At 54.6% G+C, this 9,263-nt stretch overlaps 1 protein-coding gene across 2 annotated transcripts in view; it reads right to left on the bottom strand.

Annotated features, from left to right (window-relative positions):
* Positions 1-7,909, bottom strand: part of LOC119285679 (nuclear pore complex protein NUP93A-like) — a 15,740-nt gene extending 7,831 nt beyond the window's left edge. Inside the window, exons 1-8 of one of the 2 annotated variants that reach the window (XM_037565017.1) lie at positions 7,643-7,909; positions 7,440-7,531; positions 7,240-7,306; positions 6,488-6,547; positions 6,327-6,416; positions 5,453-5,719; positions 5,149-5,244; positions 4,892-5,023 (exon numbers count right to left, since the gene is read on the bottom strand). In XM_037565017.1, the coding sequence (XP_037420914.1) occupies positions 4,892-5,023; positions 5,149-5,244; positions 5,453-5,719; positions 6,327-6,416; positions 6,488-6,547; positions 7,240-7,306; positions 7,440-7,531; positions 7,643-7,765 (927 nt within the window). In that variant the 5' untranslated portion in view covers positions 7,766-7,909. The remainder of the gene's footprint in view (positions 1-4,891; positions 5,024-5,148; positions 5,245-5,452; positions 5,720-6,326; positions 6,417-6,487; positions 6,548-7,239; positions 7,307-7,439; positions 7,532-7,642) is intronic. The other variant, XM_037565018.1, reaches the window with a different exon arrangement.
* Positions 7,910-9,263: the final 1,354 nt, after the last annotated feature.

The raw sequence follows: 9,263 nt of genomic DNA, 5'->3' as shown, positions 1-9,263 counted from the left end.
CACCCAACGCCACCGCCATCGTCAGCACCACCACCCGCATCTCGGGCCACGGGTCGGCCCCTGCACTAGGTGCAGTTTCCACCGTCACCATCGTCGATCCCCGCGTGGGCGACCGGCTCGTCTCCGGGCCCGGTATACTCCACGGCGCCGGAACACCCGACCCCCTCCCTACGATTCGATCACCCCTCCAGCTCAGTGAACTACACCCCGGCGCTTTCCGAACCGGCATACGCGCTGCCGGCGACTGCGGCCGCCCCCAGGCACGGCGGGCCGCCACCCCCTCGCTTCGCCAAGCTGGACTTCGCCACCTACGAGGGCACGGAGGACCCCCTCAACTGGCTCAACCAGTGCGAGTAGTTCTTTCGAGGGCAACGGACACTCGCTTCGGATCGTACCTGGCTCGCTTCCTATCATCTTCGAGGCGCAGCACAAACTTGGTACTACGCTCTCGAGCAGGACGAGGGCGGCAGGCCACCATGGGAGCGCTTCCAGGAGCTTTGTCTCCTCCGCTTTGGGCCTCCTATCCGCGGGAGCCGACTGGCGGCCCTCGGCCGTCTACCTTTCACATCTACGGTGCAGGACTACGCCGACCGCTTCCAGGCCCTGGCGTGCCACGCGCCGGGCGTCTCCGCGACCCAGCGCGCCGAGCTCTTTGTGGGCGGCCTGCCGGACCATATTCGCGTGGACGTCGAGCTCCGGGACCCCCCCGACCTCCAGACGGCCATGTACTATGCTCGGGCCTTCGAGCAGCGGGCCCAGGCACTGCAGCAGCCACTCGGACGGAGCAGCCGCCAGCCCAGTCGGCCAGCTCCGACTCCCCCAGCCCCGGGTCGGCCTCCTCCAGCCACGACGGCCGCACCCCCGGCCGCCACACGACCTTTCCGTCGGCTATCACCGGCCGAGCAGCAGGAGCGCCGCCGTCAGGGTCTCTGCTTCAACTGCGATGAGCCATACACGCCGACCCATGTATGCCCCCGCCTATTTTATTTGGAGACGGTCGACTACACTGAGGCGGACGACTCACCCGACGCCCTACCTCCACCTGCGGCGCCCGAGGACGTGGCCGCGGATCCCGCGGCGACGGTGTGCGTCGTCTCCCTTCACGCCCTGGCCGGCATCCGGGGCGAGCGGACCATGTTGCTGCCTGTGGTGGCCCTGCTGGATACGGGCTCCACTCACAACTTTCTGCCCGAGTCGACCATGCGTCGACTAGCCCTTCCGACGACAGGCGGGGAGCACCTGCGGATCACGGTGGCGAACGGCGATCGCCTCCGGTGCCATGGACTCGCCCGCAACGTTCCCATCTCCATCGGTGGCGAACACTTCTCCATCACCTGTGCAAGGATCGACCTCGGCTGCTTCGACTTCATTCTCGGGGTGGACTTCCTCCGGACCCTCGGCCCCATCCTGTGGGATTTCGATGCGCTCACGATGACATTCTGGCGGCAGGGCCGCCGCATCCGGTGGGAGGGCCTTGGGGGCGCCGCGCCGGCCGTGCCACACCTCCAGTTGGCCGCCGCGTCCTCGAAGGCCAAGCACCCCCTGCTGGATTCCCTTCTGCAGCAGCACAGCAACCTCTTCGACGAGCCGCAGGGTCTTCCGCCTGCCCGAGTGTACGACCATCATATTCACCTCGTACCGGGCTCCACTCCGGTGGCGGTGCGGCCCTACCGCTACCCCCAGCTGCAGAAGGATGAGTTGGAGCGCCAGTGTGCACTGATGCTCGCCGCGGGCATCATCCGGATCTCCACGTCGCCCTTCTCGGCGCCGGTGCTTCTCGTCCGTAAGTCGGACGGCACATGGCACTTCTGCATCGACTACCGCACCCTCAATGCGCTCACGCTCAAGGACAAGTTCCCTATACCGGTGGTCGACGAGCTCTTGGATGAGCTCCACGGGGCGCGCTTCTTCACCAAGCTCGATCTCCGGTCGGGCTATCATCAGGTGCGCATGCATCCGGACAACATCGCCAAGACGGCATTTCGCACCCACCATGGTCACTTCGAGTTCTTGGTGATGCCCTTCGGCCTCGCCAACGCCCCGGCGACGTTCCAGGCCCTGATGAACGACGTCCTTCGACCCTACTTACGGCGGTTTGTGCTTGTTTTCTTTGATGACATTCTTATCTACAGCGCCACCTGGGCCGAGCATCTCCAGCACGTCGCCATCGTCTTCAACAAGCTTCGAGCGCACCGCCTCCACCTTAAGCGCTCGAAGTGCTCGTTCGGGACGCCTATACCTCGGCCATGTCATCTCGGCCGACGGGGTGGCCATGGACGCCGATAAGGTGGCGGCCGTCTCCGCATGGCCAACGCCTCACTCGCCGCGGGCTCTCCGCGGGTTCCTCAGACTCGCCGGCTACTACCGGAAATTTATCCGGGAGTTCGGACTCATCGCGGCGCCCCTCACGCGGTTGCTTCGCCGCGACGCCTTCGCCTGGAACGACGAGGCGACGGCAGCATTCGAGACCCTCAAGGGGGCCCTCACGACGGGCCCCGTCCTCCAGATGCCAGACTTTGACCGCCCGTTTGTGGTGGACTGTGACGCCTCGGGCGCCGGTTTCGGCGCCGTACTTCATCAGGGCGATGGGCCCCTCGCTTTCTTCAGTCGGCCTTTCGCGCCGCGCCATCTTAAGTTGGCAGCTTACGAGCGAGAGCTCATTGGCCTCGTCCAGGCCGTGCGTCATTGGCGACCATACTTGTGGGGGCGGACCTTCCATATTCGCACGGACCACTACAGCCTGAAGTTCTTGTTGGATCAACGGCTGTCGACCGTTCCGCAGCACCAGTGGATCAGCAAGCTCTTCGGCTTCGACTTCTCCGTCGAGTATCGGCCGGGCCGTCTTAACACCGTGGCCGACGCGCTATCCCGTCACGATTCCGACCTCGCGCCACCCGCCGACGCGTCCGCCGGGACGGCCCTGTGCATCCGCTCCGGGCCATCGTTCGGTCTCTTCGCCGACATTCGCCGCGCCACTGCGACGGCCGATGACGCCGCACTTCTTCAGCAGCAGCTCGCGGGCGGTGACTTGGAGGAGCCCTGGCGCTTCTCTGACGGACTGCTCCTCCATGGGCGCCGGATCTTTGTTCCGGCTCATGATGATCTCCGTCACCAGGTGTTGCAACTCGCCCACTCGGCGGGCCATGAGGGTGTGCAGAAAACCCTCCATCGTCTTCGCGCCGACTTCTACATCCCTGGCGATCGTGCCCTGGTCCGCGACTGGGTTCGGTCTTGTCAGACTTGCCAGCGCAACAAGACGGAGACCCTGAGGCCGGCTGGGCTCCTTCGGCCCTTGGAAGTGCCATCTCAGGTCTGGGCGGATATCTCCATGGACTTCATCGAGGGCCTTCCCAAGGTGGGGGGCAAGTCGGTCATCCTCACGGTGGTCGATCGCTTCTCTAAGTACGCCCACTTCATCGCGCTCGGCCATCCGTACACGGCGGCGTCCGTGGCCCGGGCCTTCTTCGACGGCATCGTCCGTCTACACGGGTTCCCTACTTCGATCGTCTGTGATCGGGACCCAGTCTTCACGGGCCATGTCTGGCGCGACCTCTTCAGGATGGCGGGTGTCCAGCTCCGCCTGAGTACGGCATTCCATCCTCAGACGGACGGTCAGCCTGAGGTGGTTAAACAAGGTCATTGCCATGTATTTGCGTTGTGTGACAGGTGATCGGCCTCGAGCTTGGGTGGACTGGCTCTCTTGGGCGGAGTACTGCTACAACACCTCTTATCACTCCGCCCTGCGCGCGACGCCATTTGAGGTGGTCTATGGTCGACCACCCCCGCCTATACTTCCGGTCGACCCGGAGACGGCTCGGACAGCGGTTGCGGGTGACCTTATCCGCACCCGTGATGAGATGCTGGCTGAGGTCCGTCAGCGTCTACTTCAGGCCCAGCAGACGGCCAAGCACTACTACGACGATCATCATCATGAGGAGTTCGCAGTGGGTGACTGGGTGTGGCTGCGTCTTCTCCACCGCTCTACGCAGTCACTGGACCCGCGTGCGAAGCGCAAGCTCAGCCCCCGCTACGCCGGGCCCTTCCCTATCGTGGAGCGCATCGGGAAGGTGGCCTATCGTCTTCAGCTTCCAGCTCGCGCTCGCATCCACGACGTGTTCCATGTGGGGCTGCTCAAGCCTTTCCGTGGCGAGCCACCGGCGGCCCCTCCGGCGCTTCCTCCAACCGCCGATGGTCGCATTCTTCCAGAGCCAGCAAAGGTGTTGCAGGCCCAGCTCCGTCGTGGCATCTGGTTCGTCTTAGTTCAGTGGGCAGGCCTTCCGGAGGAGGAGGCTACTTGGGAACAGCATGAGGAATTCCGTCAACACTATCCAAACTTTCAGCTCGAGGACGAGTTGTTTGCGCAGGCGGGGAGAGATGTCATGACCGGTTTGGTCTATACTAGGAAGAGGCCCACCGGGCATTAGTATTAGGGGCTTGGCCCAAGTTATCTTAGGCAAGTTATCTTAGGCTAAAGTTATAAATACTCGTGTAAGACATCGTTTGAGATCGAGCAATAAGAAGAATATTATCTCCTATTGCCCGGCTCCCTGAGGAGCCGGAAACCCTAGCCGCCAACAGCCCTAACCGCCGCCGCCCTTCTCCTAGCTCGCGACGGCGCCCTGCCGCCGGCGCGCCCGTTCCTCGCCACGCCCTCCTCCATCCTTCCCTTACCACCTACGGCCTAGACCTGGTAGAGTACTTGATTCTACCATATGTATAGAACAGAAGTACCAATAGGCCATACCACAACATAGAAAAAAATTCAGGTAAATAGAAAACAAATATCATTATTCAGAAATCTTACATAGCACTTGTGAAATCTTTTTTTCATTTTCAGAAGTGAATTTGGATAGAAGTATTCAGTAATAAAAAGCTACACAGAAATACTCACTAGTGCTGGCTGGCTGTTGATGGTCTCAATAATGTATTTCTCATGACCCCATTCAAGGTGTCGCCTTGCTCCAACCACTAGTGACATTTTTCTTGAAACATTTTTATGAGTTGACCCTTCCCCTACTAATGCCTGAATTAGACAAACAGGAAAAGCACCTTAAATAAATCACAATGAAATAAGAGAAACAAGGAAATGTCACATAGACATCATATAGTTGATATTGCATACTGTTCTGTACAATTAAAGGTTATTACCTGAATCAAATGCCACACTTTCTGCATGGTCACTGACTTCGAGCCAGTAGCATCAAGAGACAAGGACTCGTAGGCAGCTCTGAAAGCTGTAGCAGGCTAACAAAAAAAAGGTCTCAATAAGCATTAGTAGAATTCGGTGCATCAAGAGAACTTATTGCCCCGATGATAACATACAAAAATACACTTAAGACATTTGTCAAACCTAAATTAATTGGAGAAAAACAGGATGACTAACAGACATGAATACTAATCTGCACATGACCAATAAGGCGCTGACATATAAAATCTTGATATAGAAGCTTACACTGAAAGGCAGACTGCGTCCTCTAGCGTCGTTGAGATCCTTCACAACCCCCGCGTAAACTGAAGATTTACTATCAATTATGGTCTTGTTAGGTATGGGCATGACTTCCGCAGCAGGCAGCCCTGATGAAGCTTGAGGACTGGAAGCTGAAGATGGCATCAGAGCATAACGAGACAGACCACCAGCTAGATTGGTGTTTCTCTTTGGTAATGTAGAAAGTCGGCTTAGACTCTGCAAGAAATCTCTCTTCTCCTTCTGCCAGTCATCCTACAACAAAGTTACTAAAAATTGTTAGAACTGAACAGTAAAGGTATGTTTGGATCGTAAACAAAGTGTACCCTACCAATTTTTTGGTATAACCAAAACATTGGTCTTTGTTTGGATGAGGACCAACATTTTGGCATGCCAATGCTCCTTTCCCAACTCTAGTTCATTTAATTTTTCTAGCCAATGTTGGCCAATCCATGGGCAAGCAAAACCTCAACCAAAAATTTGGCTAGCCAATATTTTGGTAGGGCAACCTTGACACAAACCAAACACGCCCTAAAACAATTCAAAGCATCCACTACCAAGCATATTAAATTGCTAAGTTGTCAGCGTAGCAATTGAAAAATGAAGACATTAGCTCAATGGTGGAACTTGCTCCGACCTGTTAGTTACAACACCTAGCATTACAAAACTACCACAAATATAGCTAATTTCTGAAAGATGCAACAGATTTGATTAGATAACACGACCGAAAGCATGGATGGTAGTGGTACATACCTCAAGATGCTGCAAAAAGTTGCAATATGAACTTATGAAGGTATTATCATAGCTACTAGATCTGCTACAAAAATAAAGCTGAATAGAATAAAACCAAAAGGCAACCGACCTCAAGAACTTGCATCATATAATTGTTAAAACTCTGTAAGTTGTCCTTTTGTGCTCCTTGGATGGATGAGACAATTGCCATTTCATGAAGCTGAAAACACAAACTCCGTGATGCACTCCATGAAATTCAGAAGAAAAATCACTAAAGAGAGAGGTGTTCACCTGTTGCAGGTATTCCTCGACAGAAGTTGCTTCCGATGGAAAAACATCCTCAAAGGTGGTCTACAATTAAAAAAAATGCAGCCACTATGATGTATACTGATAACCTGTTGCCTGAGTGATATTCAAGAGCTGTAGATGTACAATAACAAGCAAGCGCAGATATACATAGGGCAACAGGGTAGAAAACTATGTGCTGGCCTAATTGGTCGCAAAAGATTGTTACACTATGATAAGTAGTAACATCTGACCTGACCACTCACAACAATATTTTCTGTCTTTTGAGTAGGAAGCTTTAAATGAAAACACTACATTGCCTCAACTGAGACTAGAAAACATTGTTTCAGATAAGTGAGTGATTTGCAGCCTCCATACTTAGGGAATGTGTATTAATAAAGTGGACTACAAGCTAAAAAAAGACTAAGGAATGTGTGTCTAAAAGTAAAACTAGGATCTTATGTAAGAAACTGAGAAGGTAGCGTTATTCATGCTATTCTTTTCTTTCAGGCAATCAGCATGAGTTCTGCAGTTCTGCCTCTTCATGAAGTGGGGAAATTCTTAACACTGCTAATCGAAGAAAACAAGTGAAGAGACCCAATGGCCGGCTATGGATGAAAGAAAAAAGAGTGCAGCACAAAATGTCAAGACTTCGACAAAATCAACTGCCTCGTCTAAACGACCGACACATAAGATTATCTATATAGCATTCTCTGAAATGAACCCTGCATGCATTTCCAGGTTTACAACCTAATCACCTTGAGTTCAAATGACTTGAGGTCCCTGGTGAGCTGCTCCGCGTTGATCCCCTCGCGCGCCAGCAACCTGCAGATGCACAGCCGAAACCCTAAGTACCTCCAAAACACCAGAAGCAGCAATCCCTATTCGAACGCAACATCACGGAGAGATGGGCAGAGAGGCCCTCTCAGAGTTAACTAAAGGGGTCCAGGAGAGCAACCTGGTGGCGGAGAGCGACTGCGACGGCGCCTCGGCGCGGATCGTCTTGGCCTTAAGCTTCGTGGAGAGCACCTCGAGCTGGTCCAGGTTCCTCTGCGCGGGCCAACAACAACGAACCCATCAGGCGGAAGAAAGCGAGGGAGGCGCCGGCGCGGCAAGAGATAGATGCGGGCGAGGAGGGCAAGGAAGAGCGCGATGCGGCACCTGGAGGGTAGGGAAGTGAGGGGTGGGGGCGGCCTGCTCGAGGAGCTTGGTGGAGATGTTGAGCAGCTCTGACCAGCCGCCCATCTCCGTGTCTCCTCCGCCATCGGCGCCGACGCCGGCCATCGCCGCCGTAGATGGAGGTGTTCGCGGGGAGCTATTTATCTGCGCTCCGGCGCCGCGCTCGAACTGGGGTTTTGGGAGTGGGGAGGGGAGGAACGAGTTGTTGGGCAAAATGGTTTGGGCTTCTTCGCTCCTTGTGTACCCTCGGGCTTCTTTCTGGCTTTTGAATAGGAGGGGAGCTTGGGTTGTGGGTATATATGGGTTGGGCCAGATGCCAGAACTGATCATTTTTCAGTTCAAATGCACCGGAATTGCTGAAAAAAAAAAGGTTAAAATGCGGGTCAGACAATCTTTTCAAATGGGTGGTCTAAGAAACAATCCCCTCTCGTTAGGGTTTTAGGGTCCTCTCGGCAACGCACTGGCGGCACCGTTGAGATCTCACCTCCCTCGCTATTTTCTTCCAGCGAACAGCTCAGGCTCACCAAGGGGCGATCTCCGCATCGCTTCCCGGCCTTGGTTGTTTCGTTTTGACAGGACGATTTTGGGATTTTCCCTCTCGACGATCTACTACTCATCAGGCTAGGATTCACAGTGGCAGAAAAGGCATCAAGCTCGAGGACGGCCCCGAGCAATGTCGAAGAGATGATGGCAGCGTTAGGACTCTCAGAGAAGACCTTGACGATGTAGTTGTCGAGGAAGAAGAGGAGATTCCGGCGACGGTTGTTCATTGAATGGCTATTGCAAGAGTGCACATGGAGAAATCCTATAGCCAATACTTGTTCTACTGAAACATGACAGTTGCATGGGATCTGGCAAAAGAAGTGCAGATCAACCCCCCCCCCCCACGGACAAACATGTGCACGCTTCAATTCTCATGCTTGGGCGATTGGGAATGGGTCATGGAAAAAGACCCATGGACATTCAAGGTAATGCAGTGATCTTGGCACCATACGACAGATTCACTAAACCGTCAGCATATGCACTGGACACATTGGAGATTTAGGCACAAATTCATGATCTTCGAGATGGCTATTTCTCCGTATGTGTATGCAGAACCAAAGTCACTTGATTTCGAGGGTAACTTCTTTCAAGTGCGGGTCAGGATCAACATCAAGAAGCCTCTCAAGAAGCAGTTTCACTGGTTAAGGGGAAGAAGAGAGAAATATTCTATATTAAATATGAATGCTTGCCTGATTGGTGTGCGGTGTGCGGCCATCTGGGGCACATGTTCAAGGAGTGTGGAGATGTAATCCATCCACTCAAAGCCGTGGTTTTCAAGGACCTCCATGCCTCCTAGTTATGTGGTGGTGGCCCTGGCCTAGGCGGAGGTATAGGGAGAGAAAGAGGACAGGGACGCGGTGGCGGTTGTGTAGATAGAGGCCCTGGACGTGGACCTGCACATGCTAGTGACGATCTGGCTGGCCATGCGAGTGGGGGAGAAAACTCTGATGCAATAATGTCTTAAGCCGATCTGAACAGGAAGCCCCTGTCTAATCTTGTTGATCTCTCTCAGGTTGACACGGCTGCGAGCCTTGCTTCTGTGTAGGGTAACTTGCTAGCC

The sequence above is a fragment of the Triticum dicoccoides genome, chromosome 4A (assembly GCF_002162155.2).
Source record: "Triticum dicoccoides isolate Atlit2015 ecotype Zavitan chromosome 4A, WEW_v2.0, whole genome shotgun sequence".
NCBI classification, from domain to species: domain Eukaryota; kingdom Viridiplantae; phylum Streptophyta; class Magnoliopsida; order Poales; family Poaceae; genus Triticum; species Triticum dicoccoides.
Note: the sequence above shows the minus strand (reverse complement) of the source record. Positions and strands in the feature narration are given on the sequence as shown.